The sequence below is a fragment of the Gambusia affinis genome, linkage group LG06 (genome assembly GCF_019740435.1).
Source record: "Gambusia affinis linkage group LG06, SWU_Gaff_1.0, whole genome shotgun sequence".
Lineage (NCBI taxonomy): Eukaryota > Metazoa > Chordata > Actinopteri > Cyprinodontiformes > Poeciliidae > Gambusia > Gambusia affinis.
In genome coordinates, this window is record NC_057873.1 from 17,288,709 (window position 1) to 17,310,490 (window position 21,782).

Consider the following 21,782-nt stretch of genomic DNA (forward strand, 5'->3'; position numbering starts at 1 on the left):
GAGCACAAGATAAGAAAAGATAAGAATTGATTTCCAAACACTGTGTAAAACTGTGACGTTCAATCATAACATGAAGGTAGGAGGTTGTTTTGATGTAAAATGAAATTTCTTTAAAGCTGTTTTTGATATATACAGCACTTCAAAAATGAAGGTAACATGGTTACTTTATTGTTCTATAAAATTGCACTATGTGCCTGCAAAATATCTAATATTCCCTTACCCCATTTGCCCCCTTTAATTACAGGCTTCAGAATTAATTTGGTTTTAAAATAGGTTCACAAAAATTCTTCTATGGACTTTCCCCTGCATTTTTTTCCCCACTGATGTACACACACACACACACACAAATACCCACGCACACAGAAATTAAATAAAGTCATCATTTGTTCCACTTTCTCCCCTTCCTCGTCACTTTTCCAATTATCTCACCGATTTCCTCGCAGACCTCCCAGCAGCTCCAGTAATCCTTATCTTTGACTGGAATGTTGCGCCTGTCCAAAACCTCATACGCCAGCTCTGCTGCAGTCATTGAACCAGGAATCTGAGAGGAGAGCAAAACAGCAAAATCTAGAGTTAAACTACAATCAGCGTAACAAAGACGGAAATGTTCATTAATATAGCCAGTTATTGCAGTAAAGAGAGATAAGTGGGCAATAAACCATAAAACAGAATGTTGTTAAAGCCCATTTTACCTTGACATGCTGCTCTGATGTGTCCTTCAGCTCTTCCAGATATACAGTACAGATGAAGTGGCCGTCACCTTCGAATCTCGGACGTGACTAACACAGAAACATGCAGAAAATGTCAGGTAAAGTGCAACAGAATGCATCAACACAAGCATGTGTATAAAATGAATTAATGCAAGTACAAGTAAAGCAAAAGAAGAAATCAAGATGTGATTAAAATGAATTTAGCTTCAGTTTAATAAGTCATATTAATCTGCTGCATTTACTGCTTAGTAATTACAGCCATTATTTAGAAATCTACCGAGGCACATGAAACATAGCTTATAATAAAAAGTTATAAAAATGCAATACTTCTATTAGTAATCAGCAGTGCTTCAAGTCTGTAAACCGACAAGGAAGCAAGTCAAAATTAAACTTTGAACTCCAGATTGGTCAGATACCATAAAGTCTGAGCTTGTGAAAATGGGCGTGCGAACAGCATGAAGGTGATAAAGATATAACAAGTCAGGTGAGATTTGACAACAACCTTATTGTGAGGCAGAAAGCAAAGCAGCTGAGATCAGAATAAAAATGAGCGGTGCTCACAGGAAACTTGGTGTTGCATTTTTCTCTCATTTGGATGATGGCTTTGATCTCCTCCAGTTGCCTGTTCAGCTGCTGCTCATCCACCTACCAAATCAGCACGAACACATTCACTCACACACAAACACAAGATTATCAATGCGCAACTTCAAAAACATTGCAATAACAGTATGCGTAAAGTCTAACATCTTTTTCCTGTAATCCAGACCTGAATCCAACCAAGAATCTGTTGCAGGATTTGAGATATATAACTGATACTGGAAAAAAGGGGAAAAGGCTGGGTTTAAATGTGCAGAAATGTTAGAGACCTGCCCCAAAAAACGTATTGCAGCAGCAGGTCTTACATCTGAGCTATAACTTAGAGTTAATTTAAAAAGCCAAGATCTTTAGGGTTTGAATGAAACTGAATCCAAAAAAAAAAAGCACCACTTCTTCATGTTATTCCTTTCGAGACTCGCCTCAAATATGACAGTGTAGTGCTCTATGAGGTCCTCTATGGCTCGGCCGGCGGCGTAGTCCTTCCCATCGGTTTGGAACAGAGTGGGACCGAACACAATGGCCAGGTTGTGGAGGTTCATCTGATTTAGCTCAGAGAAACGCTGCACGCTGAAGCACAAACAGTGAAAATAAGCCATCTGAGCACAAACACACGAAGTCAGTGACGCCAATAGTTGGTGTCTATTGATCTCTCACCAGTAGAGGTGGTTGATGAGGGCTTGTAGTGTGGCCTTGTTGACGCGAGGCAGTCTGTCCAATAGAGCCTTGTAGTCTGAGATTTTCTTATTTTCATCCTGTAAGGCTGGAAAACGTGAAAGAGAAAGCAGAGAAATCACAAGGAGCAAAATTATGGAGAGAAAGGAAAGAAAAGTACTGCTGGCGAGACATGATGGCTCCGGCTACAGAACATTCAGATAAAGTGATTTGACTTAACTTGATTGAGTTTAAATATTTTTGAAACTATCTAAAAAGATATAAATACATTTCTTCCTCCTTCGGATTTTGCTCGTTGCACAGTTTGAACAAAAGTATTCCTACTGCATTCTCTTTTTTTGTTTCTCCATTAGACAACACAGGGCGGCAAATCATTCTGAGGGAAAATGATTCATGGATATCCTTTTTTTAATAAGCTCTGGGAAGTGTGGCTGCATTGCACTCAGTCCCCCAGCACCAGTACTTTGTAGGGTCACATTAAATTGCATTTACAGAAGTAGGTATTTCAGGATAAATCTCCACCAGTTTTGGACATTTGGAGACTGATTTATTTTTATTTTTTTGCTAATTTTCAAGTTTTAGCAGAAATTCTAATGTGAATTTAGATTTGGACTTTGACTGGGCCATTCTTATAGATGAGTATGCTTTGATCGTAACCACTCCTGTGTGTCTCTGGTTGTATGTTCAAAGTTTTTCTTTAGCTGGAAGGTTAACCTTCCCAAAGTCTCATGAGATTTGGACACAATTTTCCCAAGCAGTCCCCTATATTTAGCCATCCATCTTCCCATTGACTCAGAATAATATGTGTGCCCCAGATGAATAAAAGTATCCCCACCGCATCCTGCTGTCACCACAGTGTTTTACAATAGGGATGGTACAGTATGAGGAGGTTAATGTGCCACATTAGTTTACTGCCACACAAGAGCTTTGAATACAGGCTAAAAACCTTCTTCCACATATTTGCTGTGGCTTGTTGGGGTCACAAATCAACAAATGTGGGGTCTTGAGATCCTATTCAAACATGAATACAAAATACAAATTGATAAAAGCCTCATACTGGAAGTTTGTGCAGTTTTTGCTCTCATCATAGCACCAATTAATTGTCTCAGTAAAAATATTTTCATAACTAACCAACAGTAATGGTCACAAGCCTTTCAATGTTACTTTGTGGATCAGAAGCTAAGAATTTTGGAAACCACTGCTTTAAGTGTGCGTCAAAGTGCCACCGTGATGTCTTATGGTCTTCTTTCTACAAATGCTCTCTTCTTGGCTCTCTTCCACAAAGCATAAATGAGTGGACTGCATGTCTAACTGCTGTCCTGTTGACAGATTATCCCACCTCAGCTGTCTTTGTAGCGATAGGGTCTTCTGCAAAGGATCAACTCAGAGGGAACGGAATACAAGTGCATGCTACTCTTTTCAGATTTTATTTCAAAACATTTGGAAACTATGTAAGATTTTCCATCTATTTCACAGTAATGTATTACTTTGTTCTGCTTTGTCACATGAAGTTTAACTAAAATACATTCAACTTTATGGTTGTTAATAATAGAAAAGCTTTAAGGATTATGAACACTTTTGTAAGGTGACATATCTCCAGCAGTGATTAGGTGGGAGGCAGAGTAAACTCCGGACGCATCACCAGTCCATCACAGCACCAGTAGAGACACAGAGAACAGACGACCATTCGTGCCTGCATGACTCACACCTTCAAGAGTCAAGTCAATAGCTAACCCAACACGGATGTTTTTTGACCTTTGGGTGGAAGCCAGAGACAACAGACGCAGGCACGAGGAGAACATGTCAGCTGTACAGAGAAGGATCTTAGCAGGGACTAAACACAGGGCCTACGTCTATTGGGAATATTTGGTATCCGGAGTTGTTCACACAGCCTAGTTGTATGTGCGCCGTCGTGTCCAAATTACCAGTGATGGTGAGCCAGCTGTAGGCATACTCTGATGTAAACAGCCCCTCCTCTAACTCCCTGAAGAAGCGCTTGAGAGTGTTGGAGACGTCATCCACCTGATGCTCTCCCTCCTTCAATCGAAGGCTACGAGCGTCTCGGCGGAATCTGTCGCACAAGGCCGCCACACGGGAGTTCACGCCGCTTTTCCGATAAATCCCCTCCGATGTCATTCCTGGAAGAAATAAAACACAATTTAACACTCATATGAAAACATGCCCACATACAGACATATATATATATATGTGTGAATATATATATATATATATATATATATATATATATATATATATGAACTGTTGTTCCTCTGACAGCATTTATTATATTGAAGTTGCATGATTCCTATTCCCCTTTCATGTCAAACTAGATCAAATACTGTCAGTTTTAGATTAAATATAAATGAAAAGGTTACATGTAATTTTACATCAACTATAGATAGACTGCAAATATTATTAATGACCAAAACGGCAAGCATGTGACAAATTAAATAAGATGGGAACAAAAAGAATCCATTTGCCTCCTAAAGTGCCTGAGAGGACATTAGTGAGTTGTCAACATACAACAGAATAAATTGAATTAAATTAACAGTCTTCTGAGTCACAAAGCATTTAACTGTACGGCCATCGGCTTTCGGTTTCCAAGACAGCTGTTCCTAAAATGTTAAATACATGACAGCTGACATGATGGTAATCATGTTGGAGGTGGAAGATCAGAGGCAGTCCATCTAAAAAAATGTTGATAGTCAAACTCATTCTGGGAAATTCATTACTTAATTTCCAATTCTGGATCTCTATTCTTTTCCTATTTTTTTGTTCATCCTCCATTCTCATCCAGATTATATTGAAATCAAGTATTACACTTTCCCAAACTCTAAGAAACAAGAAAAAAAGTTAAATGGCTGAGGACAGGCTAAGAAAAGTTAACTGAGCAAAGAATTGTGCAAAACTGTGACATCCAACCATAAGCTGAAACTGCTGAAGCTCAATTGAAGATTTAACTACTCGTTAAACATTTGTTTCCAGTCTTAGGAACAATTTATTCTCAGTCAGCTGGTTGTTGTTCTTTTCCAAAGTAAAAGAATTAACTGAAAACATCAGTCTTTAAAACATGTGCAACTACCACTTCCACAACAAAGGCTTCAGTAAATCAAAAAAATATATTCCAGTTATTCTGCTTTGATGTTTGCTTAGTAAAAGCAGCCAACATCAAAAATCCGTTTCCACTAAATCTGCGTTTAACTGTGTGAAAAACACATTCCTGTATGACATGAATTTTTCCTCCTTTCATGTAAGCAGAGACAGAGAATGTGTGGGAAAGCATGAATAAACATGCAGCAGTCGATCACGTTGTAATGGATGATTGCATTAGCTGGAACAGCAGATGAACAAGGAAACGGGATCCGTTTTCCCTGTTGGGCGGTTGGGAGGGAGGAAGCCTTACAGATGAGAGATAAAATGGAGAACACAAAACAAAAGCAAAGAAAAATTTAGAGGGAGAACGGAGAGAAATGGAGGTGGAACAGAGTTTCTTTGTTGTCGTGTGGTCCGTTGATTCTCCCACAGACTGAACTTTTGTTACAGTCACATGAGTTCACAGACACAGGTGGGACTCACTCAGCACTGCAGATTATAACTACAGAACAGTCGAACACACTGGGAGTAAAACTGAGAATGAAGCTTTGCACTGGGATGTTGTGTGACAGCCCAACACAAAGTAGCACATAACCAGAGTGGAAGGAAAGTCATTTATGATTTTCAATATTTTTTTTTATTTAAAAAAAAAAAAAGCTTTAAAAAATAAACATGCCCTGCATTTCTGTTCATCTCCCTTGCAACCAGTTTTCTTCAGAAGTCACTTAATTAGGAAATTATTAGTGGCAATGAAGAAAACAATAGTAACTCTGGAGGAGCTGCAGCTATCTAAAGCTCAGGTGTGGGAATGCGAGTACCAAGAAGAAAGCCATTGTTGTAAATAAGAAGTCCTAGTTAAAGTTTGCTGCCAGCCATGCAGGGGACAAAGCAAATATGTACATAAAGGTGCTCAGGTCAGTATATCACCCTGGACACACCATCCCCATAGTGAAACATGGTGAGGGCAGCATCAGGCTGTGGGGTTCTATTTTTCCAGAAGGGTCAGGGTAACTGGTCAGAGCTGATGTGAAGATGAACGGAGCTAGTTACGCTAATTAAATGCCCAATTCCAGAAGAAAACCCTGCATCAGGTAAAAACCTGATGCAGGGTTTTTACCTGATGCAGGTAAAAACCCTGCATCAGGTTAGTTCAATATACTTTGAACTAAATGGAATCATTTAGTTCAAAGTATATTTATAACTCAACATTCCTACCTAAATCCAATCTAAAATCTGTGGCAAGGCCTGAACACTGATGTCCACTGTACACGTCAAGGACTTGCATTCATAAAGGATTTTGAAAACAGCGTTTGCTTTTTGTTCCACTTCACAACTATACACTACTTTGTGGTCTATAAATAAAAAAACAAAATACATAAAAATACATGGCTGTCATGAGACAAAAGGTAAAAGGAATCAATCAATTATATGCATCAGAATGTTTTTTTCTAAGAATTATAGTTCAAATGTCACATTTTAGAATGGAATATGATGTTTTCCAAACTTAAACATTTTAGATTCAGATTTTTAAGACAATTTTAGCTATTTTTTCCGGCATGAATACAAAACAAATAATTAAATTGATTAAAAAAAATTATCAATTTTACAGAAATTGATACAAAATAATAATACAAAATAAGAAAACACACCACGTGTATTGACATAAGTAAAATGCTTCCTTCAAAAAAGTTTATGATGTTGGTTTTTGCCTGAGCAACATCTAGCATCAAACCTTTATAATCTTAAGCATTCCCCCTCTTGTTGTCAATGTTATGTTAAAGTCCAAAATAGAGATGCCCAAAGTGTCAAGAAAGTAATATTTCTGGAGCTCTTCATTATCAGAAATCAAATTTTATGGTGAATAATGATGCAACAGAAGTATATTTTTCATCCTTTTTTACTTGAACAAATTCCAAAAGATGTCTCTCACCGCACTGCGTGATGTAGTCGATGCAGCTGAGTACAATGACAGGTATATCTGTGTCTGTGAGCTGCTGCTGACTCAGTGTGTCTCCTCCGCTCCCTGCTGCTGCTTGGATAGCCCCACACCAGCCGGCAAAGTCCAACTTCCTTTCTCCCTCGATGTACAAAGTCCTTAATAAAACCAGAGACACAATCAAAAGAAGAAAATAAACAGCTGATGTATACAGAAAGAGTTTTTATTGTTTCTCTAATTTCTCTAATTAGAAAGGTATGTGCAATTAGAAAATTAGAAATGGGAATTTACACCACTACTTGCCCTCACCTGCCTTTCTCCACAAGAACCAACACTTCATTGTCTTGTTGGATTGCTGTAAGGGGAAAAGAAACGACTATTGAATCTGACCAACAGATGCCTGTTGCCATCCTTGTTCCAAATATATTCATTCTGTAGAGTAAAAGGGTCTTTATGAGTTTGCCTTCTTACGTCTCACTTACAAAGTTCATTGAGTTTACGCAGGTGGATCTCCTCTCCCTTACTGTTCTCCAGGTAAACATGAAGAGTAGAGCCAGCCAGAGCGAACCAGCCGACCTTGGATTTCTGTAAGTTCAAGCCATCTTTACACTTCAGCCGTCCGATCCGCTCAAAATTCAGCCTCAGCAAAGGCTCTGCTGTGGTTGGGATAAAGGTCTGCAGACAGGAGAAATAATAACAAATTTCTCTTTTTCTTATACCTCATTCGATAAAAACTTAAACATCTATTGCTGTTAAAAGTACACAGTAAGTACAGTGGACATTTATAAAGTCAACAGTCAATCATGTGGCTCCTCAACATTTTTTCCTCTCTGCCTGACCTCATCTGACGCATCCAATTTTCCAATAATAGCCCAGTTTAGCACATACTTTGGTGGCTTGATTTCTGCATGAAACATTTACTGGCTTTCAGCAGCCAACAGCAGAACCTCTGGAGGGCTTTTATCACATCTTGATGATTAAACCATGCTATTTGTCAACACTTTTTCTGACAACAAGATATCGTTTTCCTCTATGGCATGATTTGCATATCTCCTGTCCAGTCAGAGCCCTGCCGTTTCTGGGGAATTAATGGAAAAAGGAAGGACTGGCTATGCATAGTGGTGCAGAAATGTTACCTTGGCAATACACTTGACCCACTCCTTGTGGCTGTCTGGATCATCAGTGCCAAACAGATAAATACGCTCAGATTCTGAGTAGAGTTCAAAGGTAAAGTCATACCTGTAATTCACAAAGAGATCATGAGTGAAACGGCAGAAAAGATACTCAATTACAATTTTTGTTTTAAAATTCAGAACTTTTCCAGACTCAATTTTCTGATTTTATTGCAAGGAAATGTTTCCAGTTCTATAAATCCTGATCAACCCCATGTTGACCCCAGATTAGCTCCTGATTAGCCTGAACTGGAAAGTTGACAAAAAATTATACTTTTTTTAAAAATTTATTGTCGTTCCAACATTCCTGAAAAATATTTATTAATGTGTTTGGTTTAAGCTATAAGTACTTGTTGAAACCAGACATTTATATACAGTTTAAAAAAAAAAACCACAACCTTGTTTCCCCTCACTGTCTGAAATTAAATCAGACTAAATATGTTAGATCAGTTAGAAATAACACAATTATTTCTAATAGTGAAATGCTGGTAGGAAAGCTTTTGTTTTACTTTCTTCAAATGCATAATGTGAATACTTTTCTTTAGTCTTCGGTAGAATTGTCTTAACTGCACAACTTGGGTCACACATTAATTTGTTTATCCACCCAAAAGCTTTTCACAATAGCTTGCTGGAATCCTGACCCGTTCCTCCTGACTAAACGTAACTGAGTCAAGTTATGTAAGCTCTCTTGCTCACTTTTTCAGCTTTGCAGATTTTCTATGTGACTCCAGTCAGAGCGCTGCTTTGTCCACTTCAAAAGTGAAGGGATTTGTTGTCCTCAGTTTACTTTGTAGCTACTTTGATGGTATGATGAAAGTTAATGTCCGTCTGGAAGACCCAGTTCTGCCTAAGGTTTAACTTCCTAGTTGATGTCTTTAAATGTTGCTTAATTATTTCCACAGAATGTTTTTTTCTTCATTGTGCCATCCATTTTATCAAGTACATCAGTCCTTCCTCAAAACTTCCTCATAACATGATTCTGCTACTCCCTCTGTAGTTCTCATTTAGGATTGTGTTCTCAGTCTTGCCGTCTTCCTCCTTTTTATTCCAAATGTAATGTTGGTCATTAGGGTCCAACACTTCAAGCTTAATTTCATTGGATCACAGGACAAGTTTCCAAAAATAAAGTGAGGTCTTTATCCTGGAATGTATTTGCAAACTGTTATATGGCTTTTTATGTTGCTAATGCAGTAATGGCTTCTTCCTTGATGAGTTGTTATTCGGCCCATATCAGCACAGGACTTGTTTTACTGTGGATAATGACACTGCCTGCTTCAGGCATGTAAGGCAGGTAAGGTCTTTTGCTTTTGTTCTGGGGTCAGTCTGCACATTTCAGATCAAAACATGTTCATCTCATGAACAAAGAACTTATTGCCTAAATTTTAAACTGCATTTTAATTTCCCTTTGGGATCAAAAGTGTTTTTGAATTGAAAGGAATTTGGTTTAAAATGTATTAACAGCTATTTGTGAATCATGTGAAAGGAACGTTTGTGGTTACCCGTGCTTCTCAGGCGCATCGACAGCCAAACAAACAATTTCCGATGCTTTAAGTGTCCCGTTAGGATTGGTGCTCTTGTCGTGTTCATAGTAGTTGAAGATGCCATCATTTAGCATGCACCAACGACGACTGAACTCTAAACAGAATGCCAAACATTATAATAAACTTTCAGCATAAAGGGTACTTCTCTTATTTTTAGCCTATTAGATTGTTAATAAAAAGTCATTGTTGATCAGTCTAATATATTCACATAACAAAAATCAAACTTATTACTGAATAAACCCTTTGGTTCACAGATTTTTTACACATACCCTCTTTCACTTTGCGCTCCGCCACAGCCCGCCCCATGGATGCAGTTTTGAACAAGTAGCCCTCGTAAGACACGCAAGGCGGCGGTGGGTAATGTTTCAGATCCATATCAGCCTCCACCTGTAACTGGGGCAGTTCTAAAAACAATATAAAAACAAAATAATGCAAAGGCACAAAGTGAAAAAGAACAGTTATGTGCAAAACTGATGAAACTTTGAAGATAATTTGAAGTCTGCCTCTTATCACAGATCTTTGTCCAAAACACAACTATAGATGTTGACACAAATGGCATAGCAGTTTGAGATGAGATGATTATGAAGTACTTAAACAACTTCATACTTATCTACATCTCTTATCTAACCCACTCAAACATAGAATGCATCAGTTCAGTAAGAATTTCAGCCTCATGTAATGCAACTGACAATTTCATTTTTAATTCAACTTTCATGGTTATGTGCAACTTTAAATTGACACGTTTCTGATGCCCGGAAAGCGGTCAAATGCTGTACCTGTGTTGAGGTTGTGTTTGATTAACTCAGCCTGCAGAGGTTGGGAATGTGCACTGGCAAGGGACTCTGGGGACGGACAATTTGCCATACCGGTTGAACAATTCACATCTGCACCGCAGAAAATCAGGCTCAGCGTCTCCAGCAAATCACTGCACTGCACATTTATGCAGAGGGCCTGGAGAGAGACAGCCAAACACCAAGACACATCGGTAAAAGCGCATTTAGATCAAGACATCTGCAGATCAGCAATGAAAACAAATAACCATTTTTTTCCACTTACTTCTGATGGTGAACACAAAAATCATGTAAATCTCTCATTCATTTCTTGCATAATAAGACAAAAAGGTAAAATAATAACATATCTAGTCTGATTGGAATGCTAATAGATGCATGACATATAAAACCACAAATAACATGATTATCTCCAGTTATATCACAGCATGTCAAGTCACGTGCAAACAAGCAAAGCATTTCTCCAGAAATACCTGAGAATCTAAATCAACATCACAAGAGAGCAGAAATGTGAAAAGAAAGGGGTGATGGAAAAAAAAAGGAAAGCGCAGATTAAACATTACCGCATAAGCAATCCCCTCCATTGACAGACTGATGTGTGCATTGTATTTTGGACACGATTTAAAACCACTCAGTTCATTTAATACGTTGCCAAAATCAAAACAAGATTCATAACTGCTTTACCTGGTAAGGTTAATGCCACGATTGAGTCTGAGGCCTTCACAGAACAAATGTATCTAGACTGACACTAAATCAGACACTTATAAACTACTTACAATCTGAATGACTTCTGAAGGCCCATTAAAGTAAAATGGGCTAAATACAAATTTCAAAACATGACTCATTACCTTTTTCATTACAATGACACACTTCTGTGTCCTTGTCTTTCACATAAAATCCCAATAAAGAGAAGTTTATGACTGTAAAGTTACAGAGTGTGAGAAAGTTCAAGGATCATGAATACTTTTTCAATATACTGAATTGTGCCCTGTCTTTGAGATGCAGTTTTTTGTGTTTGCTTTAAGAATTTGGGAAATTTAAATCCATTCGCTTTAAAAGAGTTTAGATTTCTTTGGCCTTTGACTTGAACGTGGATCAAAAAAGTTGTCTTTTCTATGCATATAAAAGGAAATGCTCCTTTAAGAACAACAAAAGTCCTGCCTCCTCAGTAATGCCAACATAATAAAAATGCCTAGGCTGCATTTAAAATTATGTGGACTATGTGGACCTTCTTGCCCTTCTGGAACAAGTAAACCACATTTTTCAAAAGTAATTTACTAAAAATTGAGTTCACTTTAATTTCACTGGATACAAAACATGCTATTATATTGTTCTGATGAGTTATTGTTTTAAAAGATTGACAAAGCAAATGTCTATTCAAGAGCAAAAGGTTTAGTGCAGTGGTTCCCAAAGTGTGGGGCGTGTTCCCTAGGGTGGGCGCAGGGCCATTGCAGGGGGGCGAGGGAAGCGATGTGGATGAATGAAAAAAAAACAAAAAAAAAACAGTTACACAAAAGTGTTTCACTGTAAAGATGCCTTGTTGCAAACTGAAGTGTGAAATAAACTTCAGTGGAGATTGAAAACAAAATGTGTATAAGTTTATGTCAGGTTGAACGATGTGTGTGCCCAGTTGATTTTTTTTTTTCTTTTTTGGGTGGGATTTTATTGTAATCCATCAGGGGACCCAGAAAATCTTTGGGAGCGACTGGGACGGCCCAGAAGAACATTTTTGGGAACCTCTGGTTTAGTGAGTCTTGTGCACAGATGAAACTAAATTTACTGAAAACTGTTGTAAATGATTCAGGACGGGGGTTTTCCTACCTTTAACAACTATGTTAGCTGCTTTCTTGGCTTATAAGGAAGATGTTTGAAGTTATTATGGCAAAACAAAAACAAATAACACACTGGAAACTCTATGATAACATCTGTATACTTTAGTAACACCAGAAAAACAAAGATGCTGAAGATATAAAAGCAGATTCATTTTGGTAACAAGCTTTTTATTTATTTTCTTCATTTTAAGATCTCAGGAAGTTACCTCTGATTCATGCAGTTGCACTAAGATACACACACATGCGTCTGTCGTGGGATAATCCCAATAAGCTGTTTTGGATCAGACTGAGAAATTCCACAAGTCTCCGTCACACACCAACACATCCAGACTGTGCCTCTCCTATGTTTAAGCGCCATTAAAGCTCTGCACACAGATCCAGACAAACAAACCAATTAACACAGATTAAAATTGCAAAAGAAAACCCCTAACACACACACACACACGCCCACGCACACAAAACAAACAAACACACGCCCAGAAAACACAAAAAGAATATAATTCTGAACAAAAGCTGTGGTCAGGCATCTGGAGACGAGCACAATCTCATGAGACTCAGCATGATACACACCACATTACTGCAACAATTAAACTGCCAAACACTGCGTGTGTAAATCAGGCTTTCTTCACAGCTCCTTTTGGATTTTATAGCACATACATCCGTCATTCAGCTCTTAATGGATAGATGAATGGTTCCACTTATGTATGGAGCCTATCAAAGTCACAGTTTGGAAACACATTTTCTGGAAAACGTTATTCTAGGAGTAATGAGGGAAAATAAAATTCAAAACAGAAAGAATAAGCAAAGATAGATAAAGTGAATTAGTGATAATATTGATCACTTGAACCATGGTGAAGTTAAGAGGAAAGAATAGGATTTCACAAGACCTGCTTTGAATGCTAATGAGCTATCAGGACAGTAAACAAAGACATGAGTGGCTGTAGGCTCAGAACCATTTGGATCAATAGCAATTAATTTACAAATGTTGGTCAGTGGAGAGAGTGTGCCAAGGGTCATGGTTGTCATGAGAACACAACTATGATTAGTTATCGACTAAATTATGATTTATGGAGAACAGTGCAACCCAAGAAAACTACAAATTAAAAAAAAATGCAAATATACAGAAATTATATCTACAAACTTGGGGTTTGTATTGATAGTGATGATTAATATCAGGTCTGATGCTTGTTTTTGATAATCAAGGAAACTGATATTTGCTAGTGTTATTTGCTGGTGATACAAATAAGAGTAAAATATATAAAGTGCCAAAAACATCTGTGAACCTGTAAAAGATCAAGACCAGTCTTCCCCACTCCCACATTAATAATCTTGTGACCTTAACCAAGTAAAGTGATGTGTAAAGATCCATCACTTAGAAACAATATCACTCCAACACAAAGTTTAGCAACATAACGGAAAATAACACTCACTCATTGGACATATGGAAAACTGTATCATAATGTTTTGAGATTGTTATGATTTTAACTGTGTATAGTGACTTGCAAACTAAACAAATCCAGTCTGCTGTTCCATGTGGACGCACTTGTGAGCAGTGTATGTGGGTCAGTGTGCTGCTCAGATAAAGCCGATCAACTTCCCTTTGACTGACTGATAGGAACCAACTAGAGCAAAGTACAATGAGGAAATGGGTTGTTTGAGTGTTGAAGACCTCACCCTTCAACATCTGCTCCCTATGAAACAGAGCGAAGTATTAGCACGCACACACACACACCCACACACACCCGCACGCCTGTATGTGTGCACACGTACAGATGAAGGGAATCCAAGAATCTTGCTCAGTTTCCCCAGAGAGAGATTTTTATCTGGGTGTGTCTTAGAAATCACAGACCTCCATCTGCCCTTTGCTGCTCCATTGAACAGAGTTGGAAGAAAACGAAAAGATGAGGGGAAACAGAAGAAAGGAAAATGTCATGAAAAGAAGATGAAAGGATTTAAGTTTCTATTTTCATTCAGACAATGATTATACTTGGCTGCAAACTCACTATATAGAAACAGACACCAACACATTCAAAGACACGATATGTTGAAACTAGGCCCACACAGCCACACATATACTGTGTTCACGCTTGTGTATTAACTCCAGATGAGAACAACACAGGCCTGCTCCAGCATTATGTCACCAGTAACAATTTACAGAGAAAGGGAGGAGTGAAAATACAGACGGATTGAAAAAAGAAGAATGAAGAAAAAAAAGGAGAAGGGAGAGGGTAAAAAGCTCGAAAATAAATAATTGTCTGAAATCCTACAGTGTGAATGGGAAAATGAGCCACTTTGCTGAAATAGAAAAAAAGGTAATATAATAAAATTAGCAACAGTAAGCCAACTGAAAACCAGATTTTCTTTTGAGAACCTAACTTTACAACCCCCAAAATGAAAAAAACAACCCAATAAAAACCCATATTTTACAACCTCTGGGATTAGTTTGTCTTAATAAATACAATAAACATTCAGATTATAAAAAGCAGAGTCTTTATACAGTTTCTTTTCCTTTTAATCATGTAAAGGACTTTGAGTTATCTTGTTGTCAAAGAACAAGACAATTTAATGTGCTGAGAATGTACTATACAAATAAAATTGCCTTGCCTATACTGTACAGCAGATAGTAATACCTTGTAATACTGCTGCACATCTACTTCAAGCAATACCTTTTGATACATTTGGCACTGCACCATATCTACAGTAGTACAACCAACAGCTAAATTGTGATGCCACTGATCTTGTTTTTAAAGATGTCAAAAATCTCTGAAATATGCATTGTAACACACATGCAACATATACAGCACACATAACACTAATGTGGAATTTACTAAAGAGAGACTAACATGTAGTAACAATGCCTTTATAATTATGCTTCTCATGATACACTATGCAGACTCTATGTGCAATGTTGAAGATTCGCTTTCCTTTAGCAAGCCAAATTCTGCAAGTGGCTCCAACCGATGACAGCCTGACCAATGTTCTGATTAATTCAGGTGATTCACCTGACAAGCTTTGGCGCACTTATACTCTATAAATAGCATATTGAAAAGTAATCCCGAGATACACAGGTGACAATTAAACACCAACCAACATAAGAGCATAACATCACAGGAAAAAGTAGCTTATTATGCTCTCATAAGTAGCACACTGATTATTTTACACAAGTCACACAGAGTAAACAAAAATGGAACATATTACAAATTTCATAGATCTGAAGAGACTTCAGGCTTTCCCTTTTGCACTTTGTTTGCTTCTGTTTATCGTTAAATAAGCCCTTATACAATAGAAGAAACAGCAGAAGATTGAGCATGAAAATGTTTGGCTTTGCTTGTAGCAAGGTTATGTAAATATGTTCTCACTTGGCCAGGATATTAAAAACTCAGTGTCATATTTGTACTGTTGAGAACTTTTTCTTACTTTCTGTTTATCTTCAGACACAGATTGTCTTTGTACATTCAATAAGTCTATGCCAAGCTTTATGTAACAGCCCTCTAAAGAGGATGTTAGACCAATGAATGGCTGTCATTGGATTCTCAGCTCAATGATGCCAAACCAGCATGTATCCTCTTCAAAATCCAAATACAGTTTGCCAGACACATATGGGGATTTCTTTAGCTCTTCAAAGACAATTAGGGTTGTTTGGGTGACCAATAACACTGGTATATCATATCATTGTGTCAGTGGTTTAGTCTTCATCAATCGCCTATGCTTAATATTTGAGTTTGAAGCCTCTATAATAAAGTTTCAAACTATTACCTACTTTATAAACGTATTAAGACTACATATATTGCTGTCACTGCCATTCAACTGACTGAAACAAGCCTACTACACTTTTCCTTTGGTTACAAGAAAGACTAATTTGACTTTATTCAAATAATTCTACTTGCGCAAAACAAACATTTACGGTGCGGAAGATAAAAGACTCCGCCCTGTAGCTTTTTAAAAAGTACCCGTTTTCTTTTGTCAATTTGAGTCATGTGGAAGTGAAAGCTGACGTCTCACTCCAGTAGAGAACGATCTGGCTGCATGTGGGGAAACCAACATCTATTAGCAATACAAGATATTATATTTTTCTCCATTTTATGTGTCTAAGCAGGAAAGGAGCATAGATAGATAAACAGATAGTTCACTATGTGTATTATATACTATATTGGATTAATGAGACACAAACCACCGTAAAAGTTAATAAATAACGTAATGGCAATAGTAACGGTTGGTTATTTTGAATGCTCAAATTGCGGCTGCATGCTGAGCTCCGAGTTGAAATTCCAACTCTAAGGCCATTATTATTTCTGATTAGAAAGTAAGAACATCCAACGTTAGGATAGGGATGGGATTTACAGCTCTTTGAAGGGAGACAAGTCTTACCGATCTTGGGCATCGTCAATTTCAAAGAGGAACTGGCTCATGTTTATATTTAGTTCAATAAATTAATCACCAGGCTTTCCCCCACCCTGTGTCCTAATTATCAGAATAGTTTTCTAACACAGAAACCATTGACGTTGGACCATGCCTGCTTAAGCTTCATTTTGCTATTGGCTCTCCACTCAGAATCCAGAATTCAATCCGGAATAAAATTAAATTCTTCTACCCACACACTGATGAAGACCACTAGTAAAATTTACAATAGAGCTGTCATCCACCTTTGGTTTGGCTAAAACTGTGCAATTAAATAAAAACTTTAAAGTCAGGTTTTAAACATGTGCTGCAAGGAGCTGTGCAAATACAAGCGGACACAGCATTCCCGTGGAATGCCTTGTGGACACTGTCCAATCAACACAACATCTGCTCAAGCCAACATGTTGCAAAGAAAACACAGCTGTAATTTCCTGAGTCTTGTCCTGCCTCTTGTAAGCTACAGACTGACACTCCAAACACCATCAGACTTCCAACTGTGTGAGAGCATCTCCAAAGGAAAGTCCCTCGCTGTGAAGGAGCATGTGACTGGCGTGCAGAAAGATGAGAGCTGAACCAAATTGTCCACACATTCTCCTGCGTACCTTCAGTATCTGTAAGTGAAAAAACCTACTGTTTCTGCTTCTGTAGGCTCAGGCTGCTGGAAGACCTGTTTCCCATAAATGTATGTAATTAACCTCTTATTTTGACTTTTTGACTTCTTTTCCACTTTCTTCAGCCAGATCTGGTTTTATCTTTCTGAGCGTCTACAACTTGCCAGACCAACCTGCATAAAGCTTGTTCTTGTTTACCCGTTTTCCTTCCATTTCTGCCCATTCGTCCTCCTGAAGATCCCAATCATCCAACTAGTTGAGGAATCTAATTCTGCTAGAAATGCCTTATTGACAAAATGGAAGTAGGCCTTCTTTGTGTAAAGAGTGCAGAGTGATATGACTTTTAGTAATGAATTGCTCTTTCATGAAACCTTAATTGAACTGGTGGATCTATAGTTGACTGCAACTATAGATGCAGCCAACTATACTCTCAAATGACCATTTCACTGCCATTTGAGAGAGCAAATGGCAGTGAAATGGTGTTAAGTTATGGGTATACATGCACAAAAACAAAAAAAAGGGCACACAAGCATGCCCACACATGCACATTAATATGCATGTTAACATATCCGAGCCCACTCCAGTGAAGAAAATACACACAATCACTTCAGTGTGCTGTGCTCTCACAAGCACAAACCAACATAACAGTTTTTTGCAGCTTCAAAACTATGCAACATAAGCACAGTGTCACATGCATTTGAACAGTTTCACAGAGATAGCATTCAGACTCAAAGTCCAGTAACACACTGTCGACCCTTGTTAAGAAGACACATTTATCCTGGTATTGTTAACAAAAGCAACTGTGTGGAAACCAGACTGCAGGCGCACTAAACATTTTCACTACCCTCTCCTGCAAACATAGATTTTAGCTTCAAGTTTTCAGTTCCTTTGAGACACAGCTCAATTTAACTGTCAACTCATAGAAGTTAACAACAGGTTTATAATAAAACTCCTATAAATACACTATTACAAAAACTTTAAATCAGACAGTTCACAAGCAACTTACAGATGAGACAAAAAGCCAATAGGGAGCAGATCAACTTTCTTGAGCAGTTCCAGCCAAACAATGAGGACAGGAGAAGGACGAAAAGCAGTGGAGGGAGGGAGAGGCGGAGTTAGAGCACATTCCAGTTAAATCAGTGAGTAGTGATGTCACATTCAGGGAAAAAAAATAGAAAAACACAGAAACCGTAAAATAAGGCAGGACTAAACCACTATCCCTGTATTAAGTAAAATGTATAGCTACATAAAACACCCTTAGTGTTGAACTTACTATTTACTTATTCTTAATCCTTTCCAGCAAAACTACAAAATTGCCAAAAACAAATATTTTTTTAAGACACACCCAATGGAAAAGAACAAGTGATGGACTAAAGAATTTCAAGTATTTTAGCTTTGACAGCAATAAAACCAGTGGAACAGCTGTAAGTTGAGTCAAAAGCCAATACAGCTGTTTTACTTGAAAATGCAGAAGAGTATAAATTTGATCAACAGGAAAAAAAAAAGAAAAAAAAAAAAAAGAGTAGAACCAGAAGCTTAAAAAAATATTTTTACTTCCTTTATCTCCCTCTGCAAATTGCAAACACCTAACTCACTCATGCACACGCACACACACACAAACACGCCCACACACGCATAAACGCTTTGGGGAGGGGAAACAATAATTCATAGTCAGGTGTTGAATGTGAGTCAACAACATACTGTGTGTGACCTTGTTGCTGCATGTGGGTTAAGTCGCGATTACGAGACCAAACTTAAACTGAAACACTAAGGTTTTTGAACACACATCATGAATCTCAGCAAAACCACACAAAAAAACCTTCATAATTCCACAATGTCCCACAGCAGACTGCAGGTTCGCAGGTCTTTCTGACACAAAGACAGAAAGATAGTGAATGGGGAGGATTGCTGTAGTTCTATATCCAAGCAGATTTGCAACATTTTCTCCCAGGTAAAAGGAGCAAGAACACAACATTTACCAGTATGAAATCATTTTTGTTTAATTTGTTCTGACACGAAATTTCACAAATTCACATTAATGTTAAGAGAGGGTAGCAACCTTTACAATAAAAGACGCTTTTGCGCTGTATCCGGCAAAAGGAAACTCATGTAAAGCTGCAATTGTTACATGACATTTAGAAAACGGTTAACTTTACTAAATGCTTTAGTTAACTAGAAATGGAAAAAAGGAAATTTGTTGTAATTTCAGGAACCATTTAATTCCGAGTTGTTGGTCATAAAATGAAAAAGATCATCAATCTTTAGGAAAAAGAGGATGATTACATGTTCCTCTATTTTTTTTTCCACCAGGGACTCTTTTTGTGGGCTCTAGTGTCCCTTATATGACAGTAGTCTGACAGGAAAGGGGGAAGAAGAGGGGGGAAGACAGGCGGCAAATGTCAGTCGGGTCCGGGAATCGAACCCGCGTCGGCCGCGTCGAGGACTCAAGGCCTCCAAATGTGGGTTGCGCTATCCCCTACGCCACCACAGCACGCCCAATGTTCGTCTATTTTGATGGGGGAAAAAATTACGGGTACCAGCTGAAACTAGAAGTTTTTGAGGTTTGCTTCATCTATGTGATCTTCGACACCCCAGACTGGTTAACAACAAAATGCCACATCTTAAAGGGGTGGTATCACGTATTTCTCTGCTACATAGTGCCATGATATTGCACAATAAAATAACTATGTTACCTTAAGTAAGTCATTATAAAACTTTTGTATATATCAAATATTACTTAAAAGAAATTTGACTTTGCAAGTTGATGCCTTGATTTTGGCTAGAAGCTCCTGCTCTTTTCATCCATCCATCCACTACACCTGCTTGTCTTTGGAGGGTCATGTGGTGGGATGCTAGCGCCCGTCTCAAATGGTCAATGGTCAAGGAGTAAGATACACTGGACAGTCCATCACAGGGAAACACAGACACACATGACAAACAACCATCTACACATACACACACTCGCACCTAAGGGCAAAATAGAGTAACCAATTGACCCAATTCATTATTGACGAGGGTTGGAGTCCCTTTGTGGTTGCGGTTAAAGGACCAAACCCAGTACTGCTTTGGATGTGTCTACGTCATTCCTTGCTTATCACAATGATGTTCAAGAAGTATTTGGTTAGAACAAGCCTGTGTGTAATTTGTGCGAACCAAACACATTTTATGAGATGAATCAACACAGTTATCCAGTCAAAGCTTTGCTAACATGGCAGTTGTCTCTGCTTATGTTTAAAAAATAAAAAGTGCATCCCCAACGCTGAGATTTTCAAAAGATAACCAGCATTTTCCACGACAGGCAAAGACTACAAGCTCAAACAAATGAAACAGCAATGCTGGCTTACTCTGATCAGCCTTCCTGTTGAAATACACAAACCAAAGACTTTACGTAGTAATTTCAACTTACATTGTTGAGCTCTTTCTGGTTCCCATACAGCGCATGGTACTTTCTGTATTTGCCCTGGCGATATTTGTTAGAGATGAAGCGGCGTCTGTCTTCATTGCAGCTAGAGGGCAATAGGGCTTCACTTGGCGGGATGTTAGCGGCCCAGAAACTGTTCACCCGTTCGTTCCCGAGTTTTAGGAAAACCTGTGTTAAAAAATGAATAGAGCCACTTAATCTGAAACTTTACAGAAAAAAAATAGCAATTAAGATAATTATAGATTTAACAGTTTTAGGGCTGTGAGCTTCATCTTGCAACGAGCAATTTATGTAATGTAAACCTGTTCTCTACTCACCGTTTCCAATCCACTGAAAATAAAATTAATTAGTAATGCATGTAAATCATGCGACATGAGGGAATAAGTCTCTCTGATACTTATGTGAACTAAACAGTTATTGCTCTATAAAATTTGGAAGTTATATGGTCACTTTAAAACAAGGCAGCCCAAGTCCAGTCCTTCAGCTCTATGATCCTGTAAATTTAGGATGCATCACTTCTCGAACACACCTTCAATTGCAGGAAAGTGGCTCTACAGGACCGAAGTTGGGCACCCTGTTCCAAAATATTTTCAGCTGGTTCATTTTCTCACTTCATTTGAGAATGTCCAGTTCAAAATTCCAAGGAGCTATAAAGAGATATAGGGCTCTTACGAAGAAAGTAGGTATTTAGTGTTCATCAGACTATCTGTAATGTAGATAATTGGGATCATCCTCAGTCAATGACTAAATATGTTTGTGACAAACTCACAAAATTTCAACACAATGAAGTCTCAACTAATGATGTGATTATATTCAGCTTGTTTACCTGGATAAGCTCCTCTGTCCAGATTTTCTTATCCATCTTCAGACTTCGTACTTTGGAGATACTCGGACCGAGTCCTCTGTGTTCTCCTACAGCATCCAAATACAAGTCAAATCTTGATCATGTACGACTTATTTTAAATACTTTGTCTGCGACACAAAACCTGGCTTGTTAAATTACACTACTGC

General features: G+C 38.1%; 1 protein-coding gene across 4 annotated transcripts in view; it reads right to left on the minus strand.

Annotated features, from left to right (window-relative positions):
• LOC122832940 (arf-GAP with Rho-GAP domain, ANK repeat and PH domain-containing protein 1-like) overlaps positions 1 to 21,782 on the minus strand; it is a 65,382-nt gene that overhangs the window by 11,529 nt on the left and 32,071 nt on the right. For all 4 annotated transcript variants that reach the window (XM_044120173.1, XM_044120172.1, XM_044120171.1 and 1 more), the window contains 15 exons: positions 21,598 to 21,683; positions 20,757 to 20,939; positions 10,498 to 10,672; positions 9,991 to 10,125; positions 9,680 to 9,815; positions 8,145 to 8,247; positions 7,491 to 7,683; positions 7,318 to 7,363; positions 7,003 to 7,166; positions 3,905 to 4,117; positions 1,962 to 2,067; positions 1,727 to 1,874; positions 1,272 to 1,355; positions 693 to 779; positions 430 to 541 (listed from right to left, as the gene is read on the minus strand). In XM_044120173.1, coding sequence (XP_043976108.1) covers positions 430 to 541; positions 693 to 779; positions 1,272 to 1,355; positions 1,727 to 1,874; positions 1,962 to 2,067; positions 3,905 to 4,117; positions 7,003 to 7,166; positions 7,318 to 7,363; positions 7,491 to 7,683; positions 8,145 to 8,247; positions 9,680 to 9,815; positions 9,991 to 10,125; positions 10,498 to 10,672; positions 20,757 to 20,939; positions 21,598 to 21,683 — 1,971 coding nt within the window. The remainder of the gene's footprint in view (positions 1 to 429; positions 542 to 692; positions 780 to 1,271; positions 1,356 to 1,726; positions 1,875 to 1,961; positions 2,068 to 3,904; positions 4,118 to 7,002; positions 7,167 to 7,317; positions 7,364 to 7,490; positions 7,684 to 8,144; positions 8,248 to 9,679; positions 9,816 to 9,990; positions 10,126 to 10,497; positions 10,673 to 20,756; positions 20,940 to 21,597; positions 21,684 to 21,782) is intronic.